This window comes from Natrix helvetica (genome assembly GCF_964273705.1).
Source record: "Natrix helvetica genome assembly, chromosome: 1".
In the NCBI taxonomy this organism is placed as follows: domain Eukaryota; kingdom Metazoa; phylum Chordata; class Lepidosauria; order Squamata; family Natricidae; genus Natrix; species Natrix helvetica.
The window spans coordinates 343,549,949-343,577,220 of record NC_138548.1 but is presented as its reverse complement, the minus strand read 5'-3'; the positions used below and the strand labels follow the sequence as shown (position 1 = coordinate 343,577,220).

Sequence of the window (27,272 nt, the reverse complement as noted above, 5' to 3'; positions counted from 1 at the left end):
TTCACAAGCTTAGCAAAACTATCACATATATGTGGACTTCAACTCCCAGGATTCTTCAAAGTTGCCAAGATTGAGAAACGCTGCTGTGTGCCAAGCCTATAAAGACCTCTGAGGCCCGCTGAAGGACGGCGGGTGGGCAGCAATTTACTGTAGGTAAAACCGAGGCAAAACTTTTCTTTCCTCTGCCCACGAGAGGGCTCTCGGGTTTTTCGTTGCTAGTCCCGAACTACCGGCTATCTTTTTTCTCTTCGCTGCGAACGGCACGAGGGATTCCTGATTTGTTTTCCGGGTTATTGGGAAGTTGTTGTGATTGCTTCGCTCCATGGCCGTCCTATTTCGATGGAAAGAGGTCTAGCAGAGAGAAAAAACTCTTCTTTTTGTTGGCTTAATCCTATAGTAAGGATTATTTTCCTTCTCTAGATATTCGGCTAAAAAGGCTTCTTGGCACAGGGCTGAATCTGAGCAGGTAGAAAACGGGATGGGGGGGGGGGGATGTCCCCATCCTTCCGTCGGCCCATCCACCCGCCCGCCTGCAGGTCTATCTTTGTGTAGTCGTCCATAGCCTCGCCGAGTCTCTCTCAGCGGCGGAGAAATTGGCCGGATTGCAGGGCAGTCAGAAAAGGAGAGGCGGAAGAGGACTGAGCTGGAGGGATCGACAAGCACAACAGAGTTTTTACCCCCTCCCCTCCAACATGGAAAAGGGAAAAACTGGATGAAGGTTTATTTGGGAGTACATAGGGAGTGGGATTTCTGCGATACAAAATCGGTCTCTCCTCTATGCAGGGAAAATCGGAAAAGCAGATGAGCTCCAGGCAGGATTGGATGGCAGTCAACGGAGTCCTCTTATTTACAAGGAAACCATCTTAGTAGAATTAGAAGCAGATTGTGGTGATGTTTCTGTGTGGAGTGTCTGTCTGTCTGTCTGTGTTTCTCTCTGACCACCACACTTTGTCACTTACAAAGTATGGCTATTGGTTTGAGCTCCGAGCTTGGCAATTTGGTTGAAAACGTTTCGTTACCATTCGAGGAGACATCCTCAGTGCGTTTTGAAATGTCAAACCAATTCAGAAGGCACTAATGATGTCTCCTCGAATGGAATGGGGACGAAAGGTTTGTGACCAAATTGCCAAGCTTGGCACGCAAACCAACAGCCTAACTACCAACCCGAGCTGCTAATATTCAAACACATTTCAACTTTTGAACTATTAGTGGTGATATTTGTGGTGATATTTCCCTGTGGAGAGGGGCAGAATACCCCTAAAGCAGTAAGTATGTGCATGTGTTTCTCCCTACTCACCCCATTTTGTCACTTATGAAGTATTTTATATGCCTTGTGCCTTGCTTTTGCTGTTCTTGGGTGAGATTTTTTCATTCCCTTCGCTATTTTTGTTTTCAGTATAGTTCGCTGCCCAATAAATGAGATGTATTTTGCTTTTCTCCTAAAACTAGTTGCAAGGTTTCCTTTGAGATGGACCCCCATACGTTCCGCCTTTCCCAAGTCCCAGCAGAGGAAGCAATTCCTTGGGCTCCAGTGAATCTAATGAATGGCTGGTGTAGAAGAAGATCTGCTTGGTCAACATCCATGAAGGATCCAGAAGCCCATCGCTTTGGGAAAGAGGAGCCGGTTGGCATCCCTGGGGAGGTCAAAGTGGACGTGGATGCCCTGCTCAAAGACATTGAGGAGTACAACAGGCAGAGGTTTCGTTCGGATGCTCTTCCGTTGGGGGAACGTCCCTGGCAGACTCTGTTCCACCTGGGAGAGGCCGCTCAGAGATGGCTGAGACCACAGGAACGCACTAAAGGACAGATTGTGGATGTGGTCATCTTGGAGCAGTTTCTGCATGTGTTTCCTTTGGGAATGCAGGCTTGGGTGAGAGCCAGGAAGCCAAGTACCAGCCAGGAGGCAGCTCAGCTGGCTGAAGCTTACCTGGAGCAACAGGTATCCTTGTGAATAAGAAAGGGAAACCTTGATTCATAGCCTAATGCTAGGAATGTTGTTGTTTCTCTGACCACAAGCACTGGCCAAGCAAGAGGAGTCTCCAGTAGGCTGGATTCTGAGGCCACTTGAATTTGTCCTACAATTGGTTATAAATGGAGTGGGCAGTAGAAAGAGGGAAGGCTAAAAAAAGTCATCTCCTTTGATAACAACCCCTAGCTTTCTAGGAAAGCCTGTTCTTGGAGAGCTACAGATCTAAAATATAAGTCAATATCTTGGTTCACACCCTGCTGATTACAAACTCTGGGTTGGTATCCCAGAATCATTCCTTAGAATAACTGAGTTGGAAGGGACCTTGGAGGTCTTCTAGTCCAACCCCCTGCTTAGGCAGGAAACCCTACACCACTTCAGACAAATGGTTGCCAGTCTCTTCTTTAAAAACCCCAGTATTGGAGCATTTACAACTTCTGGAGGAAAGTTGTTCCTCTGGTTAATTGTTCTAACTGTCAGGAAATTTTCCCTTAGTTCTAGGTTGCTTCTCTCCTTGATTAGTTTCCACCCATTGCTTCTTGTTCTACCCTCAGGTGCTTTGGAGAATAGTTTGCCTCCCTCTTCTTTGTGGCAACCCCTGAGATAGTAGAACACTGCTAACATGTCTCCCCTAGTCCTTCTCTTCATTAAACTAGACATACCCAGTTCCAGCAACCGGTTTTTAAATGTTTTAGCCTCCAGTACCCTAATCATTTTTGTTATCTTATCTAGCCGAATCTTATAGCAGAACCATATTATGACTCATCCCATGACCTGCTCATTCAATAAGTCACTGACTGGGATGCTACAGCTAAATGGAATTGTTAGCAGCCATTGGAAAAGTAGACAGATCAAATGCATTAATCTAATCAATTGTCTTTCTCTTCTAGTGCCCTGTGGCATTTGAGGAAGTGGCTGTATACTTCACCCCAGAGGAGTGGGACCTTCTGGATGATGAACAAAGAATCTTGTATTACACGGTCATGCGAGAGAATTCTGAGAATGTGAGCTCCTTAGGTAAGCTTCCCATTCCTGTAAGACTATACAAACCTTTCTGAAGGTGTCAGTCCCAACCAAAGAATCAGCTCCTCTTTGCCTAGGTGTAACAGGCAAATTGCATGTTTTTATAAAGTCATCTCCCTTACTTTTAAGGTTTTTAGCTAAGCTCTGCTGAACCCTCTCCACATCCCCAAGGGCTGTTCCTACCTCATGCTACATAGTCTAAATGAAACTCCTCGTATTTCTAAAAATTAGGACTTGCCATTCCTAATCCAGCATTGGCCAAGGAGGCAAGCAGTCGAAATCTGTAATGCTCAGGACTACCTCTACCAACAGTGGCTTGAAATTAGCATAGGTTGAGCTAATAGGTGGATGTCAGGAACACAAATAAAATTTGCCACTATTGCACAAATAAAAGTACCTTGACTTATAAGTACTGGGATGCTTGGAATTTTGGTTGTAAATCATTGTGCTTGTAAATAAAGGCACCGCATGATTAAACTTTGGTCTTACAAGTGTTGAACTCTGTAAAGTAAGTCACTTTTGTTATTAAGCAAATAATGTAATCTTTAAGCAAATAGTGTGGTCATTAAACAAATAATGATGTTAGGCGAATCCAGCATATCCAGTGGAGAGGGTTTTTTTCCATTTACTGCTGAAAAATAGAAAGAAAATTTGCAAATTGAGGTCACATAACCACTGGATACTGCAACCTGTCTTAATTGCAAGCAGGTTGCCAAACAGCCAAAATACAATTTGTGTGTGTGTGTGTGTGTGTGTGTGTATCTGCAGCTGTTATAACTTTAAGGGTGTCATGAGTACCTTTCTTGAAGTCTATCATAACTGTTGTTAAAGAGCCAGCAGTCAGTTAAGGACTACCTGTAATGGATTACTGTAAATATCCCAGAAATGAAAATGTCTGTTGTATCACATTTCATGCTTAATTTCAAAGTGGCATTTTTTTCCATAGTGAATGATAAGGAATACTTCTAAGATTTGAGGAAAGGAAACCTGGCTTCAGTTAGATCCTTGAAGAAGAGGATCATTAACTGACATCTCCAGTTAAAAAGTATTCAGCAGCTGAGAATAGCATAGTCCTCTTTAGGAGAATCTGGGATGCCTTCTAACCAATTAAGATATTTTTTTAATTTGTGGCTTCTTAGATTTCTATCAGGGGAACAAAAGACAGGAACCTGTTTTGTCCCTGCAACAAAAATAATCCTGTGTGGTAGATTCAGCTGAGAGACAAGGACAAATGTAAGGTTTCTTGAAGTTTCCATGGCTTGGGGTGAACTCTAATCTGATTCTTCCCAAATCTAGTCCAATACTTCAAACGTACTACACCAGTAGACAATTCTAACATATTTGGTTCTTGGTGTTCTCTGAGATTGGTTCTTCTCTCACAAACATCTCAGAGACAATCAACAGGTATCATTGTTGTGCAGCATAGGAAATGGTACCAGACAGAGGTGGGTTGCACCCACCCACCCAGACACTTTTGTGCATGCGCAGAAATGTCGCCCAAGCACACGAGCGTGCACGAGCGAACCGGTAGTGCTGGGATTTGCAACCCACCTCTGGTACCAGAGAAACAATGAAGAAAGAAGTAATACCCTGATCAAGGCACAATTAAAAAAAAGAAAGTAAACTCCAACCAACTGTCTATAAACAACCAGCAAAGTTCTCGCTTTCATGATGATGTTATCTTGCCTGGTAAATGAAATGTGTGCAGAAAAACATCCAAGAAAACAGAACTCCTGCATGTTGCAAAGTGGCAGGTGTTAGTCACATGACCCCAGGAACACTGGGATGGTTGTAAATGCAAACTCTCATTGTGAAGTGTTTTTTTTCCCCAGTGCCATTGTAAGTTCCAATGGTCATTGAAGTAGGCAATTGTTAAGTGAGGTCTTTTGGCATTAGAATTCTGAGGTAAATTCTGAGGTAACTAATTACTCAGCCTTGCTTAGGATAATACCCTTCGTTGTGTTAGATAGCTATAAAGAAAATCAATAATCTTCCTCTCTTTTGTTGTGTTTCTTTTCCTTGCTCTAGAGCTTTTGCTATCCAAACCAGATCCAAGTCTCCAGACTGAGTGGGAAGAAGGGTTACAAATGGCTGATCTCGAGATATTCAAAGGAAAAGACTCTATTGTTGAAGGAGTTGTGAATTGGGAGGACATAACGGTGATTGGTGAGAAGGTCTTTCTTTCTCTGACAAAAGAACCCTTATGTTTTATTGGGTTATATAATATATTTATTTTTTAAATGGAAGAATTTTTGAATCTCCTATCTGCCACCCAGACCCCAGGCAGTTGGAATATTCAACATCCAATTAATCAAAATCTCTACAATGTTAGATTGTATTCCTTTAGTACAGTGGTGGCAAACCTTTTCAGCACCGAGTGCCCAAACTGGAATGTGTGTGCATGCATGTGCCTGCGCACCAGCCAGCTGGTCTTGGGTTTCCAGCACGCACATGCACGCTGGCTAGCTGGTCTTTGCACGTGTGAGAGCACCGGACACCCAAAGACCAGCTGGCCGGTACGCACATGCCTGTTTTTTGGCCATTTGGGCTGTTTTTCAGGCCGTTTTCTGGAACTCTGGCACCCGTGAAGATCAGCTGGCCAGGAACCAGGAGAACAGCTGGCAACAGCACGCATGCCCACAGAGAGGGCTTTGCGTGCAACCTCTGACATGCGTGCCATAGGTTCGTCATCACGGCTTTAGTGCATAGGTTTTAGCTCATGTGCAGGATGACATATTTCCTTTTCTTTCCTTAACATAGTTGTAACTGTTGCCCTGCCAATTTCATTACCTCCCACTGACAAGCAACTGGCTTGGCTGTAGGATATCAGAGATGTGTTTCTGAGGGCACATGTTAACCACTCAGCCACTCCAGTGGATGCCCTCAGCAGAACGGGGGACATTCAGGAAGAACCATTCCAATTCATCAGCCCTCCTGCCATCAAAGCCTGTTTTAATTGGCCCACTGCCACTGCAGTAGCTGTAAATTCCACTAAGTCTAAGCCACATCTAGTAGAGTTGTTTCGTTGTGTCTGCAAAGCCACAGACAGTTCCACATATTTGGATCACTCACCAAAAATGATATTGAGGTGTACCTGGTAATCAGTGGGACAATATCTTAAGTGGAGACACCCATTGAGAGTATGATGGACAGCACAACCACCAAGGAGGACATGGGTGTTGTCCCTAAATCAACCCTAGCTAGCTCTAGCATAGTTATATGTTGAATTATAGCCTGCCAAAAACCACTTGAGTGGTTATCACTTAAGGTAAAGCTTAAGATCTTGATGGCTTTGAGACAGTTTAAAAACTTTTATATTTCCTACATTAGTTTTGATGTTTTCTCTGGTTTCACTTCTTTCCTTAATTCAGAATTGCCAACCGAATATCCATACGAGACTTTCCATAATGGTAAATCTGACGTGGCCTTCCACATGAGAGGCGATAGAATAATTCAGAAGTCTGAGGAAAAGAGTAATCTGAGGCATTCTTCTCCAGGTGAGAGATTAGAGCAACACTTGTTTTTTTAAAACAAACCTGTGAAGGTGCAGGTAGGAAAACACAGTTCCAGGAAAGAAGTGGAAAGATGGTCCAGCTTCCTTCTACATTATGAATGATCAAAACATAAACCACCTGGAAACAGGCCATTTATCCGTGGTGGGGCAATGGTTAGAATGCAATACTGCAGGGCTACTTCTGCTGATTGCCGGCTGTCAGCAGTTCGGCAAATCAATTCTCACTGGCTCAAGGTTGACTCAGCCTTCCATCCTTCTGAGATCAATAAAATGAGGCTCCAGTTTGTTGGGGGCAATAGGCTGACTCTGTAAACTGCTTAGAGAGAGCTATAAAGCACTGTGAAGCAGTATATAAGTCTAAGTGCTATTGCTATTATCAAAATTCCTGAAAGGAATGTTTCTCTGTTACACAGTTGTTGGGACTTGCTTATCAGATCCTTGTCCCACTTCACTGATTAAAGCCACCTGGCAGGGGTGGATTGCTGCCACTTTTACTACTGGTTCGCAACCCAGCGCAATGCACTTACGTGCATGCGCTGTTCAATGTAAATTGTTCTTCGCACATGCGCAGAACAATTTACAGTGAACTACGCACCCGCAGACACTAAGGGGGGCGTTTCACCAGGTTTGCCTGGTGCGCCAATTGCGTCCCCTATTGGACTGGAACGCCCTTCGCACAGTCACCCATGCGCTTGTGATGTCCCGGCTAGACTACTGTAACGCTCTCTACATGGGGCTCCCCTTGAGATGCACCCGAAGACTGCAGTTGGTTCAAAATGCGGCCACGCGGGCAGTCTCGGGAGTCGCTAGATACTCCCAAGTAACACCTCTCCTGCGCGGGCTGCACTGGCTACCTGTAGCTTTTCGGGTGCGTTTCAAGGTGCTGATTATCATCTTCAAAGCGCTCCATGGCACAGGGCCTAGTTATTTGCGGGATCGTATCCTGCCCCACACATCCCTTCGGCCGATTCACTCACACAGAGAGGGACTCCTCCGGGTGCCGTCCACTAGGCTGTGCCAGCGGGCGACGCCCAGGGGAAGGGCCTTCTCTGTGATGGGCCCGACCCTCTGGAATGACCTTCCCCCTGATATTAGAACAACCACGGACCTCCGCTTCTTCCGTAAGAAGCTCAAAACCCACCTGTTTAATCTAGCCGGCTTGGCCTAATTCCAGCTCTCCCACCTCAGTCTGTATTTTCAAATTTCACGGGTTGGTCTTAGGCTAAGTTTTTAATTTTTATAAATTTGTACAGGGGTTTAAAGTTTAATCCGATTTTAACTATATTTATGATTATTTGTATGGTTTTTAATTTGGTACCTGTACACCGCCCCGAGTCCCTGCGGGGAGAGGGGGCGGTCTAGAAATCAAATAAAATAAATAAATAAATAAATAAAAACCAAAATGGCGGCCGCCCAGCGGTGGCGAGGGGACCAGTTCGGGGGCGTGGCAAGTTGGGTCGCTACTGGTCCTGCGACCGAGGCATGAATTCCATTACCGGTTCGGCCAAACCAGGCTGAACCGGCAGCAACCCACCTCTGCCACCTGGGAGCTGATATACCTTTTACATCCATGAAGTGCTTTGACTTACCTTAGGGAGGAGGTAGTACATGCCGCTCTAAAGATATCATCTCTGGACTAAACTATTGTGGATCATTTCCATCCAATCTCCAACCTCCCTTTTTTGATAAAGTTGCGGTTGCCCCTGAAGAAGCACTGATCATGCTGGTAGAAGCTAACCAGGCTTCAATGGGGAGAAACTGTTTTAAGCTCAGCCTTAGCCAAACTGAGTAGCTGTGAGTTTTTCAACCACCCATAGTTCCACTTTTGTCATTTCAAGTCCTCCCAAAAATGAATGGACACGCCCTTAAGAACTTCCTGGGGGTTACTTTGAACCATTATTGACCATCCTTTACTATTCTTGTCTCTTAGATATTTTGAAACTATAGAAAGTCAAGTTAGCAAAAGTTATTTCCTTTCATATGTTGGCAGCACCTGCAGACTTTGCTCTTATTTTAATGGTTGCCAGAAAAATTACCTGTGCCAATGTCATTTGTTGTCCTTATGTTGCTGGCAAGCATAATTTTGTATCACAAGGACCAAAATCTTCCTATTGAAACCAAGACTGTATTTTTGCCCTTTTCTTGCTTTTCTCACCTACCCCCTTATTCACTTATTTTGCCTCTGTCTTCAAAACTTAGTTCATATCTTTGTTGTTTTTGCAGGAAGCTGCCCGGCTACCAGAAAAAAATTTCATCAGGGAGAGTTTGGAGCAGACCGACCTCAGGAGCCAACGCAGTGGGATGTGTTGTTTGATCCCAAAATTTCTGAACCACTGGAAGTCAAATCTAGAAGACAACAAGGGTTATTCCTGGAGCTCATACAAACTTCTAAGGCTGACAAGAAAATGCCCAATAGTAGCTCTCCAGTAGGTTCTACTGTATCAAAAAGAAATTACCCCTGTTCTGAATGTGGGAGAAGTTTTGATCGCCGTTCCAACTTAATTAAACATCAGCGAATCCACACGGGAGAAAAACCATATCCTTGTACAGAATGTGGGAAATGCTTTGACCAGCAGTCCAATCTAAATGTCCATCTAAGAGTCCATACAGGAGAGAAACCATATGGCTGCCCTGATTGCGGCAAAAGGTTTAGTATCAAATCACATTTACATGGACACTATAGGATACACACAGGGGAGAAGCCTTACGAATGTGAAGACTGTGGGAAGAGCTTCCGTGTGAAATCTTCCTTAAATAAGCACCAGCGAACCCATATAGGAGTGGCCAAGCTCTCCAAACCACCTGAGATCAAATCAGAGGGTCCCCGGGAAATATTGCCAGAAATGACACGGGTTTATGCAGCTCCCAAATCAGAAAAAATAATTAAAATTATGAGTAGGAAGCCCCCTATAGGAATCACGGTGTCAAACAAGAATTTTTCCTGTTCCGAGTGTGGGAAAGGATTTGATCGGCCTTCACATCTCATTACACACCAGAGGATCCACACCGGGGAAAAGCCATATCCGTGCATTCAGTGCGGGAAACGTTTTCATCAGCAGTCTAACCTGAATGTCCATTTGCGTCTCCACACTGGGGAGAAACCTTATGGCTGTCCTGAATGCGGCAAAAGATTCAATATCAAATCCCATCTTCATGGACACTACAGGATCCACACAGGTGAGAAACCATTTGAGTGTGAAGACTGCGGCAAGAGCTTCCGGGTGAAATCTTGTCTAAATAAGCACCAGCAAATCCATACAGGAGAAAAGCCATATAAATGTCTCTCCTGAGAAGAAAATCTAATTAAACACAGGTCACTCACTCTGGGGAGAAAAATCGTCTATGCTCTGAACTTGGGAAAATAAATTTTGCAACAGATAAAATCTTATTAAGCATGAAAGAATTCAAACAGGAGAAAATCCTTGCCTATGTTCCTTTTGGCTGGTAAATCCATACAAAAGACAGATATTATGGGGGCGGGGTGCATCTGTGAGATAATTTCAGGAATAATTCACAGCAGAACACACACAGACACAGACACTATACATCATATATTTAGTTATGATTATTTTTCAGTGAATTCCCTAATGAACTCAATTCTTGCAAATGCTTTTATGGGATCAGAGAGAAGCAGTGTGCATTTAGAACTTAAATATTTTGCCCTGAGACCATGGAAATGACCCAACTTCTACTGTCCTGAAGTCACCTGTTATTTAAAATGCCTTCTTTCGAGGTGGCCCAAAGGAAATTAGAAAACAGTCGATATTCCATATGAAGAGGTTTATGCCGTACTGCTTGCTCCGATTTTCCTAGGAACATGGTATTACCTTCCAGCTAGGTAGTTCTGCACCTCATTGTAACCTGAAACTTAGTAAGAGTTATTAATGTTCTGTTAAGAAAGCATCAGTTTGGACTATTAGAAAACCTTTAGGTTAATTACATATTTCGTTTCCCACTCATGCATGGCTATTTCACTGAAGCTTGTCTGGAAATGACATGAGGTGCTTCAGAAAAATATGTCCTCAATCTGGTAACTGTAAGGCAGCAGCATTTAAGACTTGCCTTTCAAAGCCAGTGGGACTCAAAAGGGGTTGATGAAATGTGCACAGGTTGGAAAAATCGAGTATTAGCATATAAGGTATGGACCTTCCATTTCATGATACTGCTTTCTTCAGAAATACCATTTGAAAAAAGCAAGTACTTTTCCTCCTTCCTTTCATTTCTGTTCCAGTCCAATTATGCACCTAATGACTGTAACAGCCTGGTTTGCACAACATACCATAGTTAACTGAGTCATGAAGAGTTATGTGTTAAATGAACAGAAAAAATAAGTTGATTGACCACATTAATTAGACCTCAAGAGACTGCCGTTGTCACCCTGTTCTTTGTGCCGGCTGCGCACGTGCATCCCACTGCCTGCTGCACTGGAGGGACTTGCCCGGGCAAGTCCGAGCAGAGCGGCACAGCAGGCAATAAGATGCATATGCACAGGTGGTGCGAATAACAAGGAAGCGACAGCAACAGCTTTTTCAGCACATCCGAGACCGCCGATAGTTTTCGGCAGCCTCTAGCCAGCTGCCACTGCTGGGAACTAGCTGGCAAAGAGGTCGCGGCTGGGAGATTTCTCGCAGTCGCACCAAAAAAAGAGAACTTGCCTTCCGGAGTCCGGACTAGCCACCACAAGAGGAAGGTATGCCCAAAGAAAGAGGCGGTCATGGGGGAGGAAGCAGGGCTAGGGCCGGAGCCTCTGAAGGAGTGGAAACTGGACTGACGAAGGGAGAGCGGGCGGCAGGCAGGAGGAGGCCTTTGACAGATTAGGCCAGGCCTGGGCAGAAAATAGGTAGATAGGTAGATTTTTTTTTTTTGTCACTGGGTTCTGTGGGCGTGGCTTGATGGAGGGGGCCATGTGACTGGCCATGGGCGTAAGTGATCATGTCCACTCAGTCACATGACACTCCACCCACCCAGCCACACCCACAGAACTGGTAGGGAAAAAATTGAATACCGCCACTGGACTATTAGTGGAACTGTTAGACGGTTGGTGCAGCCCCAATCAGCAGGGTTGTATGAAAGTGGACCCCAGGTCCTACCAATCCTTGGGCAGTTGAGGCATGCTTGCAATAATCCAGTGAGGAGCCTTCAGAGTTATTTCTATTTTCTTGTTCTACAGCATTTGTCAGAGTAACTCTGCTTTCTTATTCTGATTTTTTTAATGCCAACTTTTCAAGATCATGTAAACTTGCCAGAAGCAACTTGCCCAAGAATAATCAACTGCCATTTTTAATGCATAACAAAGCCAGTTAAATCTGGGTTTCCCACTTACCCTCTGCACTACTGTGGGTCTCTGATGTGGAATAAAGACCCATTAAGTTACTTCTTGTCCTGAAAGAAGATTTATTTTCGCCATACAGATAGTTCTCATTCAACCATCTTCCATTCAGTGACCACATTCAAAGTTACATTGAACAAATGCTACTTGAACCCAGTCCCTGAAGTTACGTCTTCTGTAACAACCCCGTGGTCACACGATGAAAATGTAAGCACTCGGCAGCCCACCTGCACTTAGGACTGTAGTAGCACTTCAATTTCACCACCACCACCACCTACCTATTCCCTCCCACCATTATTTCTGTCCTTCGGATGGCTTCTTCCTACTGCTGTTGCTGAAGTGCAGCCAGCCTAGTAATATGCAAGGCAGCTGTTGTCATTCCTGGCCTTGTTCCTGAAACCCCATGCACCATTCTCCAGAAAACTAAAGAACCTGTTTTCATTTGGAAAACAGCATGTGCAGCCTCAGGAAAAAGATCTTCCGGCAGCAGGTGCCTCGTGTAGGAAGAAGGTCAGCGGCATGTGGCAGGCCTGGCATAAAGGTATGTCAGCTGAGATTCTGCATGTGGTGCAACATGGACTCCAGGTGGCACTCCTTGGGGGCAGTGGTGGCACCTGCGACACTGAGGCTGAGAAAGGTCTGGGGACAGCTGAGATTATTGAAAGTCCTAGGCCAGTGATGGCTAACCTTTTCTGGACCGAGTGCCCAAAGTGCAGGCGCATTACCCAAAAAATGCAATCCATGTGTGGCCCCCCGCACATGCCCCCTGCCCCCTCCACATGTGTGCACCTCCACATGCTCCCCACACATGGGACCTGCAACACCCACCCCCACCCCCGCATGTGAGGGCAACACCCTGCACACACACCAGCCCCCGTGCATGTGCAGCAGAGACCTGATGACTAGCAGGAGGCACGTGTGCATGCGCGGTGGAACTGAACCAGGGTGACAGCTCATGTGCCCACAGAGAGGGCGCTGCGTGCCACCTGTGGCACACGTGCCATAGGTTCGCCATCGTGGTCCTAGGCCTCTATGACAGGGAATTGCACAGCCGGTGTCCAAATGAAGTGGGAGACACTGACACGAACTTGTAGTTTTATATAAATATAGTGTATTTTACATCTATATACACCAAAGATAGTCAGGCAAACAGGAGGAGCATAAGTCACAGAGGACACGGGGGAGGGGAGGCGGGAAACACTCCACACCCAATCACAGTGCAGATTGCCTCATACCGGAGCAACCGGTATCACTCTTCGACCAATCAGTTATAACTGTGTGTTCTGTTGCACAACCTCACTGCTCCAGCTACTAAATTTAAACGTCTTAACATTCAGCCCCAGCACTGCCATCGTTCGAGAGGAGGCAGTCCCTTAACCTTAGTGAGGCTTGAGACTGGGCTTGGTCCTTTCCAGCCTCAAGCCTCACTAAGGTTAAGGACTGCCTCCTCTCGAATTATGGCAATGTTGGGGCTGAGTGTTAAGACGTTTAAATTTAGTAGCTGGAGCAGTGAGGTTGTGCATTGAGCCAGAACACACAGTGGGTGGATCCTCCCCTAATGACATTTGGTTAGTGATGGCAAAGAGGACTGCCGGGATTTCCATCACTAAACAATGTGGGTATGTGATGCTATGTTTTACAACTGCATTGCTTATCTGTGGAAATTCTCCTCCCGATTGTCATTGTTAACAAAGGACAAGCTGCATACCTGTAACAGTTGTGTTATATGGATGTCCCAATTTGTTACCACGTTTGATTTTTAGATGCCTTGCTAATTGGTTAGAATTTGTTTTTGTCTAGGAGACTGTGCTAAAAGCTAGAATGCTCATTTTTTAAAAAAAGCAAAGAACAATAAATTAAAACTTTTCCAACAGATTTAGCCCTGGGATACTAATGCAATGTTGTTAATTACACCCAAACTGTTAACCGGCAAAACAGAATAAAGGCAAACCAAAGACACAGAACAATTAACATTCATTAAAAGGCACACCAGAAACCATGCTGTGAATAATTAGCGGGAACAGTTCCCAAAAAAGGAGACTTTGGTTATTCCAGCTTCAGCCTATTCTGTAAACCATGGCATAACGATAGAGATGGAAAGCAGCTGCCACGTGATCTCTTCTTTATTCCATACCTCGAAGGAAACAATTTGGGGGATGGAGATTTCCTCCCTGAAATATAGGGTGATCTAAGCCAGGAATTTCTGCAGGATTTGATGCATTCATCCGAATGACCAAAGCAGCATCGCTCTTTTAGGTACACGTGTGGCTCCCAATAAAAGGACAGAAGGAGGCGGGGCGAAGCTTGGATGGGAATGGGATCATTGCCGTTCATCTGCCTTCGTTTGACATACACACACACTGATGCTTCCATGCCAGTCTGTAGAGATTCCCAGTCATCAAGGTCATGGTTGTCCCGAAGGTGCTTTCTCGGGAGGCAACTGGACTTTCTTGTGTTTTCTTTGAAGACGTTTTGCTTCTCATCCAAGAAGCTTCTTCATCTCTGAAAGGACAGCGGGGAACGGAAGGAACGGAGCCCACTATCCACTATCGGAGCTGAAGAAGCTTATTGGATGAGAAGCAAAACGTCTTCGAAGAAAACACAAGAAAGTCCAGTTGCCTCCCGAGAAAGCACCATTGCTTTCTCCGTGCCAGTGTTTCTCAATCTTAGCAAAACTCTCAAATGCGGGGACTTCGATTCACGGAATTTTTAAAGTTGCCAAGGTTGAGAAACGCTACTCTGGGCCAAGCCGATAAAACCTCTCCGCTCGCTGAAGAATGGCAGGTGGCAGCTTACTGTAAACTCAGCAGAGGCAGAACTAGGAAGCGTTTCTTTCCTCTGCCCACGAGAGGGCCCTGGGGTTTTTCTTTGCTAGACCCGAAATCCCAGCTAGCTTTCTTTCCTCTCCGCTGCGGACGGAGTGCTGTTTTGTTTTCCGGGTTATCGGGAAGTTGCTGTGATCGTTTCGCTACAGGGCCGTCCTATTTAAATGCACGAAGGTCTAGCAGAGAAAAAATCTCTCTCTTTCTCCTTTTTGGCTGAATCCTAAAGTAAGAATTATTTTCCTTTTCCAGCAGCCGGATATTCGGCTAAAAAGGCTTCTTGACGCAGGGCTGAACCTGGGCAGGCAGAAAACAGATGAGTCCCCATCGTTCCGTCCACCCATCCACAGATTTGTGCATCTGCCCATCCCTGCAGGTCCAATTTTGTGTAGTCGGCCACAGCAACAGAGAGTCTCTTTTGAGCCTCGGCTTTGCTGACTAGTTTTTTTCTCCAACCTGGGAAGATTTATTTCTCAGTATTTTTTTTTTTTGGGGGGGGGGGGGATCTGCGATGCAAACTCTGTCTCTTCTCTATGCAGAGAAAATCTTAAAAGCAGATGAATTCCAAACAGCATTAGATGGCAATCAATGGGCTCCTATTATTTGCAGGGAAACCATATTGGTACAATTAAAAGTACATTGGGGTGATATTTTGTCAGGTACTGAGGATTTAATAGCTGCCAGCTGATGTAAAGTTGTAGACTGCAATGGCTGATGCAAGGAGGAGGACTAATTGCATGGTAGGTGTCTCTCTATATAGGTAGTCATTAGAGGGTGTTTCGCCCTCGCATCGTATATTTCATTTCTGTCCTTGTATTTCATTTCTGTCCTTTTGTCCGAGCTGAATGGTAAGGGATTTTAGCTACCACGTATATGTTTGCATATAGTTATATATAAACCATTGTTAATAAAGGCTCTGTGTGCTGTGTTTTGCTCCTGGGCCTCATAATATCTCATAATAATAGTCAAACTGCCAAAACTCTGACATATTTCCCTGTGGAGAGGGGCAGAATACCCAAAAAGCAGTAAGTATGTGCCTGTGTTTCTCCCTACTCACCCCATTTTGTCACTTATGAAGTATTTTACATGCCTTGCGTCTTGCTTTTGCTGTTCTTGGGTGAGATTTTTTCATTCCCTTTGCTATTTTTGTTTTCAGTATGATTTGCTGCCCAATAAGTGAGATGTATTTTGCTTTTTTCGTAAAACTAGTTGCAAAATTTCCTTTGAGATGGACCTCCGTACGTTTCGCCTTTCCCGAGTCCCAGCAGGGGAACCAGTTGGTTTGGCCCCAGTGGATCAGCCCAGTGCCTTCTCTAGAAGAATATGCATATGGTCAGCCTCCATGAAAGCTTCAGTAGAAGTGACTACTCTGCTCATGGACATTGAGGAGTACAACAGACAGATGTTTCATTCCAATGCTCTTCCGTTGGGGGAACGTCCCTGGCAGATTCTGTTCCAGCTGCGAGAGGCCGCTCAGAGATGGCTGAGACCACAGGACCGCACTAAAGGACAGATTGTGGATGTGGTCATCTTGGAGCAGTTTCTGCATGTGCTTCCTTTGGGAATGCAGGCTTGGGTGAGAGCCAGGAAGCCAAGTACCAGCCAGGAGGCAGCTCAGCTGGCTGAAGCTTACCTGGAGCAACAGGTATCCTTGTGAATAAGAAAGGGAAACCTTGATAGCCTAATGCTAGGGATGTTGCTGTTCTTCTGACCACAAGCACTGGCCAAGCAAGAGGAGTCTCCAGTAGGCTGGATTCTGAGGCCACCTGAATTTGTCCTGCAATTGGTTATAAATGGAGTGGGCAGTAGAAAGAGGGAAGGCTAAAAACGTCAACTCCCTTGAGATAGTTCCCAACTTTCTAGCAAGCCTGTTATGACTTGGAGAGCTACAGGTTTAACATAAAGACATTATTCCAGTAGCTCATACAAGTTGTAATGACAAATCCTGGGTTAGACTCCCAGGAATATTATTAAGCCATTTTTTTTTACTTAACCCAATTACCTGGTTTTACCTAATAAGGCAGTGGCTGGATTTCTATAGCTTGCTGTACTACAATCACAACCAAATGTCCTAACAGTGACTTGTGTTTCAAATGTAGGAGTGCAGTTAAACCTCCTCCTGCCTTAATGTGAGTTAGGCAGGCCCTTTTCAACTCCTGGGAGCTTAAGATAAACTTTATATGAGCTTGAATCAGGAATTACAAATTCAAGATATAAAGCAGGAATTAAAACTGAATATTTTTGCTAAATGACATAGCAGTCATCAGAATAATAGATCAAATGCATTGCTTTGTTCGATTGTCTTCCTCTTCTAGTGCCCTGTGGCATTTGAGGAAGTGGCTGTATACTTCACCCCAGAGGAGTGGGACCTTCTGGATGATGAACAAAGAATCTTGTATTACACGGTCATGCGAGAGAATTCTGAGAATGTGAGCTCCTTAGGTAAGCTTCCCATTCCTATAAGACTATACAAACCTTTCTGAAGGTGTCAGTCCCAACCAAAGAATCAGCTCCTCTTTGCCTAGGTGTAACAGGCAAATTGCATGTTTTTGTAAAGTCATCTCCCTTACTTTTAAGGTTTTTAGCTAAGCTCTGCTGAACCCTCTCCACATCCCCAAGGGCTGTTCCTACCTCATGCTACATAGTCTAAATGAAACTCCTCGTATTTCTAAAAATTAGGACTTGCCATTCCTAATCCAGCATTGGCCAAGGAGGCAAGCAGTCGAAATCCATAATGCTGTGAAACATAGTTTTATATATAGTAACTGGATTGAGATTATTATATGCGCAAAGAATGAAAGATTTGACTTGCCCACTATGGATGGTAAAGATGACGACAGCTTTGGTCAGAAAACACCTATTGTCTAAGTTTAGTAATGATTGGAAACCCCTTTACTGACTTTTTGTGTGAAACAGGGAAAAATGGAAATCTTTATTTTATCAACAACCCTGTATGGTAGGTTGAGCTCAGAAAGAAGGATGGATGCTAGTTCACTGGGAGTTTCCATAGCATAGGTTGATTTTAACTCCCCAAGTCTAATCCATTACTTTTACTACACTACACTAGTAGACAATTCTAAGCTGTTCAGTTCTTGGTGATGTCTGAGCTTGGTTGTTTTTCTACAAATATCCCTGAAACAACCAACAGGCTTGGTATCATTGTGGCATACTGCAGGAAGAAGCACCAGAGAAACAATTAAGAAAGAAGAAAAAATACTCTGATGGAGGCACAATCAAGAAAGCAACTGAGCCCCAATGAAGCAGCTATAAACAACTATAATACTCCACACACCCATGCACTGATGATGATATCTTACCTGGTAAATAAAATGTGTACAGAAAAAGAACCAAATTAAGAGAAGTCCAAGAAATAAACAGTTCAGCCTTGAGCTAAACATCATCTCTACTATAATTAGTTCTTGCTTAGTGACAGTAATTGGGAAGTCTGTCACTAAGCAGCATAGTCACTAAGCATAACACATGACCAGGATGAACTTAGGATTTCAATTCTCATTCGGTCATTAAGCAAGTAACCATAAATTGTAAAGCAACATCATGTGGCCAGTTTTTCCATTGACTCTGTTTGTTGGAACCTGGTTTTGAGGTACACAAATAGTGATCCCATGACTGTGGGACACTGCGATGATTATCAAAATTGTCCACTTGCAAAGTTCCTGAATGGTTATGGGGGTGACACTGCAACGGTCATAAATATGAGGACTGATCATTAAATTATTTTTTCAGTGACATTGTCACTTTGAATAGTGGCTGAACTGGCCATTTGGTAAGGTTTTTACCTAAGCTGAAATTCTAAGCTAACTAAATAACCAGCCTGGCCCAGGATATTTTATTGTGTTAGATGGCTATAAAAGAATCAGTAATTCTCTTCTCTTTTATTGTGTTTCTTTCTCTTGCTCTAGAGCTCTTAATTTCCAAACCAGATCCACGTCTCCAGCTTGACTGGGGAGAAGTATCCCAGATGGCTGATCTCCAGACATTGAAAGGAAAAAACACTATTGATCAACAGATTGTAAATTGTGAGGACATAACAGTGGTTGGTAAGAAGCTCTTTCTTTTCTTTGATAAAAGAATCCTTTTGTTACATTTTATTGGGTTATATAATTTACTTTTTAAAATTCAAACATTTTTAATCTGTCTACTGCCCAGACCTGGGGTAGTTGGAAGATACATCTAATTGATCAGAATATCTCCAAATACATAGATTTTAGCTCATGTGCGGGATGACCTATTCCTTTTCTTCCCTTAACATAGTTGTAACTCCTAATGGACACCTTCAGCAGAATCAGGGGGACATCCAGTAACAGCCATTCCAATTCATCAGTTCCCTAGCAAAGTCTGTTTTAATTGGCCCACTGTGGTTTCAATAACTCAAGTCCCAGGAAGTCTAAACTCCACCCAATAAGGTAGTCTCTTCTGGGTGGCCATCACATAAGGTACATCTTCAGATCTTGATGCTTTTAGACTTATAGAAGAAATCTATTTTCCTGCAGGGTTTCCAATATTTCCTCTGCTTTGCTTCCTTCTTTAATTTAGAATTGTCACCCCAATATCCATATGACAGTTTCCATAACAGGGAATTTGACATGGTCTTTCAGAAGGGAGCAGAGGGAAGGATTCTGCAGTCCGAGGAAAGGAGTAATCTGAGGGATTTTTCTCCTGGTGAGGTGTTAGGTCAACTCTTTTTGACCTAAATTCAGGTGGTTCAGAATCCGTGAAGGTATGGTTGGTAAGACCCTTCCAAGAAAAAAAAAGAGGAAAAGAAATCCAGCTTCCTTCTCCATTATGAATGAACAAACCACCCTCCTTCAGGAGCCTGGGGAGGGCAAAAACAGCCCCCACCCCCAGATGCCCTCAGGAGGCCTCAGGAACTTCCCAGAAGCCTCCGGAGGGCGAAAAACGGACCTATGGGGAACCTGGAAGTTCAGGAATGGTGACTTCCAGTTTGGCTGTAGATCCAATTTTCGACCTCCGGAGCCTTCAGGGAAGCCTCCTGAAGGCCCCTGAGGGCGAAAAACAGACCTATGGACAAACTGGAAGTCACTTAAGTTAAGCAGGTCTCAGTGGGGGAGAAACAATTTTAAGCTCAACCTTAGCAAGACTGAGTGGATGGTTCTTTGGCCATCTATATTTCTATCTTTGTCACGACCTGTCCTACCAGAGGTGGTTCCTACCGGTTCAGCCGAACCGGTAGTGGTATAGCGGCCTGGGTCGCTGGAACTGGCAGCAACCCAGGCCTGCCACGCCTCTGAACCGGTTCCCTGGTTGCCGTCGCCGCCATTTTGTTTTTGAATTCTGTGCATGCACAGAACAATTTTAAAGCTGGCCAGAACCCACCCCTGCCTCCTACCAACAGCTTTTCTATTGAAACTGAGACCATATTTTTCCCCTTATTTCTTGCTTTGCTGCCTGCTACTGTGTTGCTTCTTTTGCCTCTGTCTTCAGTACAAGATATCTTTGTTGTTCTTGCAGAAAATGTCGATACAAGAAAAAATCCTCATCATCAACAGAAGCCTGGAGCAGAGCAATTTCACGAACCACTGCGGTGGGATGTTTCCTTTGATCCCAAACATTCTGAAAAAATGGGGATCAAATCCAGAAGGCGGCAGGAGTTATCACTGGAATTATCACAAGCTTCTAAGCCTAGCAAGAAAATGCCTAGAAGTAGCTCCCAATTAGCCACAACGGCAACAAGGAAAAAATATGGATGTTATGAGTGTGGGAAAAGGTTTGATCAGCCATCACAAGTTATTAACCACCAGAGGATCCACACAGGAGAGAAGCCATATCCGTGTACCGAATGTGGGAAGCGTTTTAACAAACAGTCCAATCTTAATGTCCATGTACGTCTCCATCGTGGAGAGAAACCTTACAGCTGCCCTGTTTGTGGCAAAAGATTCAATGCCAAATATCATTTACGTGGACACTACAGGATACACACAGGGGAGAAGCCTTATGTTTGTGAAGACTGCGGGAAAAGATTCCCTGTTAAATCATCTCTAAATAAGCACCAGCGAATCCATTCAGGAGATCCCAAGCTGCCCATACCATCTGAGATCAAATCAGAAGGCAATACTCAGGCAGTATTACCAGAAGTAAAACAGGTGTGCACAGTTCCTGAGACAGAAAAAATAGTTAAAATCATCAGTACCAATTCCCCAATAGGGCTAACGGTGTCAAACAGGAATTATGTCTGTTATGAATGCGGAAAACGTTTTGATCGGCCTTTAGACCTTAGTAAACATCTGAGGATTCATAAAGGAGAAAGGTCATATCCATGTATTGAATGTGGGAAACGTTTTAATAAGCAGTCTAACCTTACTGTCCATTTACGTCTCCATACTGGAGAGAGACCTTATGGCTGTCCAGATTGTGGCAAAAGATTTTGTACTAAATCTCATTTACTTGGACATTATAGGATGCACACAGGGGAGAAGCCTTATCAGTGTGAAGTCTGTGGGAAGAGATTCCCTGTTAAAGCTTCCCTAAATAAGCACTGCCGAACCCATATAGGAGATCCCAAGCTGTCCAAACCAACTGAGAGCAAATCAGAAGGCAATACTCAGGCAATATTACCAGAGGTGACATATGCAATTCCTGAACAAGGAAATTTCATCAAAATTATAACTAAGAAGCCCCCAAAAGGAATTACAGTGTCAGACAGGAATTTTGTCTGTCGTGAGTGTGGGAAAAGTTTTGATCAGTCTTCACACCTTACTACACACCAGAGGATTCACACAGAGGAAAAGCCATATCCATGTACTGAATGTGGGAAACGTTTTAATAAGCAGTCTAATCTTAATGTCCATTTACGTCTCCATACTGGAGAGAAACCTTATGGCTGTCCTGATTGTGGTGAAAAATTCAACATGAAATCCCATCTACAAGGACATTACAGGATCCACACAGGTGAGAAGCCATTTGTGTGTGAAGATTGTGGAAAGAGCTTCCGGGTGAAATCTTGTCTAACTAGGCATCAGCAAATCCATACAGGAGAAAAGCTATATCCATGTAATGAATGTGGGAAACGTTTTAATAAGCAGTCTAATCTTAATGTCCATTTACGTCTCCATACTGGAGAGAAACCTTATGGCTGTCCTGATTGTGGCCAAAAATTCAACATGAAATCCCATCTACAAGGACATTACAGGATCCACACAGGTGAGAAGCCATTTGAGTGTGAAGATTGTGGGAAGAGCTTCCGGGTAAAATCTCGTCTAACTAGGCATCAGCAAATCCATACATGAGAAAAGTCATATCAATGTCTTTCCTGAGAAAAAAAAATTCAGCTAATTAAACACCAGCTGTTTCACTCTGGGAAGAAAAATTGCATGTGCTTTGCATGTCACAATACTTTTTGCAACAGATCAGATTTTATTAAGCATGAAAAAATTCACACAGGAAAAAATCATTGCCTGTGTTGCTGTAAGCACTGAGAAATATTTCCATGTTATTTTTATGTGATTATTTTCCAGGAATTCACTAATAACTCTCTTGCAAATGCTTTTATGGAGCCAGAGGGAAGCAGTGTGCATTTGGAACTTAAATTTTGTGTCCCTCTTCTATAAGAACTGGAGGTGTCTATTGTTTTAAAATGCCTCTTTTAGGATTGGCCTGAAGGAGCTTAGTAAACAGTAGACATTCCATGTGAAAGCACTGATGCCATGCTGTCTGGCTTCGATTTTCCTAGGAACAAGTGGTGGCACTATCTTCCAGATAGATTGTTCTGTACTCCAGGATAACCTGAAACTAAGTAATAGTTATTGCTGTTCTCTAAGAAAGCTTCATTTGGGACTGTGAGAAACCCTTAGATTAATTTTGTATTTGTTTCCCACTCAAGCATGGCTATTTTATTGAAGCTTGTCTTGAAATGAATGAGACACTTCCGAAACAAATATCCCAAATCTGGTAGCGATAAGGCAGAAGCAGCATTTAAGACTTGCCTTTTGTGCTCAACAGGATTCAAAATGAGATGTATGAAATTTGCACAGGTTGGACAAAATCAAAAACTGACAGATAGAAATATAGCTTCAACTTCAAGATGCTGCTTCAGGAACATCAGTAGAAAAAGAAAGCCCCCCTCCACCTGATTTTTGATTTCTGTTCAAGTCTATTTATTCAGCCAGATGACTGCATAACAGTCAGGTTCTCCCAACATGCATAACTGAGTCATGAGAGGTAGTGAGTTGTGTGAACAGAAAAGCTGGTTTGATTGGCGCCCACCCATTAGTCCTAAGAAAGTTTATTTTTAAATCAAGCAGCTCAAGTTTTCTGGAAATCAAGTAGCATGTGCTTGAGGGTACAGAACACACAATGTTTAAACTGTATTGTCCACACAGCTGACCTGAAGGTTAACTAATACGTCTACTTTCCATAGCCTAGTGTTAGAGTCAACATGAACATTCTAGGAATTCCATCTTTGTGGTTCTTTTGGCTTTTACCACTAGAGTCACATAGAAACATTGAAAAAGAGAACATAGTAGATACGTCCAGGCCCCTAATGTTGTCCATGGTGGATTGGTAGTGATTATGCCAGTGCAAGATCTCCCCTCCAGCAAAACAGAAGCCCAGGAATCCTGGCCTTTTTGGCAGCAGCTGGGAAGACTGTTGATTTAGATGTGGTGGCCAGACAACTCGTGCGCCCCCAGCAATGAATGGAATGGAGGAAAGTAACTGGGTGAAGGACACCAATCAGCAGGGTTGCCATTTTTGCCCTCCCTAGGTTTTTGTCTGTTACCAGGTTCCACCAAGCCTCGCCCTGTTGAGGCTCGCTTACATGTGTAGAAGTCTAATGGAGAATATTCACAATTATTTCCATTTTCTTGTTCTACAGCCATTCTGATTTTTTTAAAGTGACAACTTTTCAAGATCGGGTAAAGTTGTAAGAAACGATTTTCCCAAAAATAATCAACTGTCTTTTTTTTTTATGCACCTTGAAGCCAGTTAAACCTGGTTTTTCCACTATCTCTTGCAATACTGTTTCTTGCTAAAGAATTGTTACTCTTTTATTCGGGGGGAGGGGATTTGACACACCAGCAGAATCATTAGGCGTTTTCCGAATATTTGATCCACTGAGCCCCAAAGGTTTCGCCATGCCTGACATCAATAGTAAACGGCATGCTTGGAACATGTTTTAAGAATAAAGAATAAAATATTGTAGCAGCTGCAGCCGTTCTCTGTATGCAGCCTTTCCTGAATGTGCTTCTTACTGGTAGGTTCTTTGGCTGACTTCAGACCGCTGGAAAACATCTTGCTAAATGTGTGAGTTCAGGGCTTCTACTCCAGTGATTTGCCTCAAGAGACCCTGCACCGTGAAGTGGGCATAGTTAAAAAAAGAGAGATTCAGATATAGATAGCTATAAACACTGGCTAGAGTTTGCTCTCTGGTGTGGCTACTCCAGTGGTGGGTTGCAAATATTTTTACTGCCGGTTCGGGTGAGCTCCCATGCGCATGAGCAGAAGCATCTGGGCAAGTGGGTGGGGCCTCCTGCCGCCGCTACTACTGGTTTGACCGAACTGGGAGCAACCCGCCACTGGCCTAGTTCCTACAATTTTGGTCTGAAACACCCAGTTTTTTACTTTCAGAAAACCTTTAAAAACCTGGAATTTTTTTCTAGCCTTGAAGGACTGGATATTGGCAGAAGCCAGCTTCCATTCTTGCCCTGGGCTGATGTGGGTTTTTTTCTTTGTCTGCCATCCTGTGTTGTTGTTGTTTTCAATTATTTTCATATATATGTTTCAGATGTTTTGTTGGTTAGTCACACAGAGCTATTTGATAAGATAAATCTATATAATAAACTAAGAAACAAGCTAACTCTTGGAGGTGATTTTCAATAGACTCTGGACTTTGACTAAATCATAACTTTTGAGATATAAAAAGTCTTTGACGCACTTTGCATCAGATTATAGACACGGAGCAACAGTCCTGCCTTTTAGGATGCCTAATCTACCATTGCTGGATATCATAGGTACACAATAGGTACTATGGAGCAGAATGTGGGAAAGACTTTGGGAGACAAGGAGAGGCTGCCTAAAGTATGGCCAAATAAGAGGGATCTTAGATTACAGCTGGATAGTGAGCAGAGCAAGAGACTGAGAAGGGACCCTCCCTAGTTTCTCAGGCTATAAAGGAAATGGTGGGAGGACTGTACTTTCATATTTGCAAACTTCTGTTAATGCAGCTTTTCTGCTTGTGCTCCCTGTGTGGTCTGCCTGTTAATGATGACATCATGCTCCACCCATTCTCCAGCTGCAGCAGAGGTGGTATTCAGCAGGTTCTGACCAATTCTGAAGAACCGGTAGCGGAAATTTTGAGTAGTTCGGAGAACCGGTAAATACCACCTCTGACTGGCCCCGCCCCCATCTATTCTCTGCCTCCTGAGTCCCAGCTGATTGGGAGGAAATGGGGATTTTGCAGTATCCTTCCCTTGGAGTGGGGAGGAAATGGAGATTTTGCAGTATCTTCCCCTTGCCACACCCACCAAGCCATGCCCACAGAACCTGTAATTAAAAAAATTGAATTCCATCACTGACTGCAGGCTATGCTCTCTCTTAACTGACTATTCCCTAGGCTGCCTTTCTTTGCCCCATCTTCCAAGGTCTTTTTCCTGTATACCATTGCATACCAGCAGCATGTCCCATGAAATTATAAGTCCAAAGCAGAGAAGGACTTGTACATTGATACAGCAGTCCCGAACATTTCTGCCTCCATGGACCAGCAGCAGTAGTGGTGGCAGGGGAGGAGATGGTTTTACAGGCACAGCCTAGTTGTCGCTCATGTGCAAATAAAGCTTTGCGCACTCGCCCACCACTTGTGCAGCCGGTTCCCCATGGGCTGTAGCCCAGTATTTGCATTAATGCACCTGAATGCCTCACCTTCTACGGTTTCAAAACCGAGGTATAAGAAGTTCCTGAATATGAAATTCCTTTGTTGCACTGGGCGTTTTGAGCTGGCTGAATATGTCCTTGTCTGGTGTCTTCTACATGAAGGCACATGTTAATTACTTCCCCAAAATGGAACATCATTCCCCCCGAAATGAGATTGGCTTGGGGAATAGAGTCCATTTTTTGAATCGATAATGTTTGGCTGCTATGTGTCTTATTTGTATTTTGGATATTGTGTATTTTATGAATTTTACTTATTTTATTGTAAACCCCCTAGGGTCATATAAAAGTGAGATGATTGGCTACATACATTGAATGAATGAATGAATGAATGAATGAATGAATGAATGAATGAACCAACCAATGGGCAAGGCTTCCAGGGCATGCTGATCAGGCACATTTACAAATTGAACTGATTGATTATATTTCTTCGATAACATCCAAAATGCTTCTTTCTGTGTATGTGTGTTTTGTGCTTGTGTTTATAAAACCCATCCGGAATTGATTAGGAAAGAGATTTAGCAACTTTGGTAAATTTTCAGGTGCTATTATATAAACTTTTATTTATTGCAATCTACACTAAACTGATAATCCCTTATTTTAGATGTGTAGTTTATTTCTACAAAAACTATTTTATAACCTTGTACCATAGCATTTGTATTTTCTCACATACAGTTTGCGCGAGTATTATTAATTCATAGGAATTGGAGCTGTAAAATTTGACAACATTAAGCTTTATTAAACTTCAGTTATTGTTCAAATGGCTGTAATTTTTATATCCTCATGGTTTTATGTTATGCTGGCCTGTGACCAAAATAAAAACTTTTGTTATTGTTGACTAATTAAAAATCGTTCTAGTACAGCCTTCCTGATGATCTATTTTGGTCTAGACCCATGATGGCGAACCTATGGCACGCATGCATGCACAGGCCAGCTGATTTTCGGCCTTCTGAAGGGCCAGGGGAGGCCGTTTTCGTCCTCCCCAGGCTTCAAGAAAGCCTCAGAAGCCTGGGGAGGGCAAAAAACAGGCCCAATGGGCCAACCGGAAGTTCAGAAACAATCCGTTTCCAGCTTCCGGGGCAGGCCATTTTTGCCCTCCCTAGGCTTTAGGAAAGCCTCCGGAGTCTGGGGGAGGTGGGGGCAAAAAACAGGCCCAACGGGCTAACCAGAAGTTCGAGAGCAATCCATTTCCAGCTTCCAGGGGGGCGGGGGAGGCCATTTTCACCCTCCCCAGCCTTAAGGAAAGCCTCCGGAGCTTGGGGAGAGCAAAAACTCTCACACACGGGAGGGTGGGGGGTGGCATGCGTGCATGTGTGGGGTGGGGGTTACGCACACATGCGCAGGTGGGCAGGGTGTATTGAATTCTAAGTATGGCCATGCACATGCGATAGTGCACACACAATTTTAAAGGAACAAAGTTGCCAATTCTGTTCATAGCAAAAGAATAGTCGATAGCCATTAATGGCATTTCTTGGTTCAAAAATTTCTAAATTAAATTTCCCCATGTCTCCAGATGTATACACAATTTTCTTCCTCTTTCTGGGAAGAAATTGTTGAGCAACAAAGAGGGCAAATATGTGAGATGGTTGCTAATCCTCAGCATTTATCATTTCCCATAGAACTAAATGGCTCTCATTTTGCGTGCCTGCTTTTATCTGCACAAAATATTATATATATTATTTCTTGTTTATGACAGGAAAAGAAATAAGAGTTACG

General features: G+C 43.7%; 2 protein-coding genes across 5 annotated transcripts; both read left to right on the top strand.

Annotated features, from left to right (window-relative positions):
- Window positions 1-14: 14 nt before the first annotated feature.
- Window positions 15-11,840, top strand: LOC309383291 (uncharacterized protein). Of its 3 annotated transcripts, none has more exons than XM_081935668.1 (6): window positions 15-149; window positions 1,450-1,939; window positions 2,857-2,983; window positions 5,018-5,155; window positions 6,361-6,486; window positions 8,727-11,840. In XM_081935668.1, exons 2-6 carry the CDS (start codon window positions 1,469-1,471, stop codon window positions 9,791-9,793), a joined length of 1,929 nt encoding a protein of 642 aa, XP_081791794.1. In that variant the 5' UTR covers window positions 15-149; window positions 1,450-1,468; the 3' UTR covers window positions 9,794-11,840. The 3 variants fall into 3 exon arrangements, with proteins under 3 accessions (XP_081791794.1, XP_081791793.1, XP_081791795.1); XM_081935667.1 differs by lacking the exon at window positions 15-149 and adding an exon at window positions 175-396; XM_081935669.1 differs by lacking the exon at window positions 15-149 and adding an exon at window positions 618-888.
- A 2,936-nt stretch (window positions 11,841-14,776) lies between these two features.
- Window positions 14,777-26,317, top strand: LOC309388520 (uncharacterized protein). Of its 2 annotated transcripts, none has more exons than XM_081945925.1 (5): window positions 14,777-14,882; window positions 15,864-16,299; window positions 16,970-17,096; window positions 18,575-18,712; window positions 20,145-26,317. In XM_081945925.1, the coding sequence occupies exons 2-5, from the start codon at window positions 15,883-15,885 to the stop codon at window positions 21,917-21,919; spliced, it is 2,457 nt and encodes an 818-aa protein (XP_081802051.1). In that variant the 5' UTR covers window positions 14,777-14,882; window positions 15,864-15,882; the 3' UTR covers window positions 21,920-26,317. The 2 variants fall into 2 exon arrangements, with proteins under 2 accessions (XP_081802051.1, XP_081802050.1); XM_081945924.1 differs by lacking the exon at window positions 14,777-14,882 and adding an exon at window positions 15,178-15,394.
- The last annotated feature ends 955 nt before the right edge of the window (window positions 26,318-27,272 follow it).

Excerpts from the sequence above, each read along its gene's own strand:
- LOC309383291 (XM_081935668.1), top strand. The coding sequence starts at position 1,469 with ATGGACCCCCATACGTTCCGCCTTTCCCAAGTCCCAGCAGAGGAAGCA. Across the intron at positions 1,940-2,856 it reads AAGCTTACCTGGAGCAACAG|TGCCCTGTGGCATTTGAGGA; the intron begins GTATCCTTGTGA and ends TTTCTCTTCTAG. Across the intron at positions 6,487-8,726 it reads TCTGAGGCATTCTTCTCCAG|GAAGCTGCCCGGCTACCAGA; the intron begins GTGAGAGATTAG and ends TTGTTTTTGCAG.
- LOC309388520 (XM_081945924.1), top strand. The coding sequence starts at position 15,369 with ATGCAAGGAGGAGGACTAATTGCATG. Across the intron at positions 15,395-15,863 it reads GGAGGAGGACTAATTGCATG|TTGCAAAATTTCCTTTGAGA; the intron begins GTAGGTGTCTCT and ends TCGTAAAACTAG. Across the intron at positions 18,713-20,144 it reads TGAGGACATAACAGTGGTTG|AAAATGTCGATACAAGAAAA; the intron begins GTAAGAAGCTCT and ends TTGTTCTTGCAG.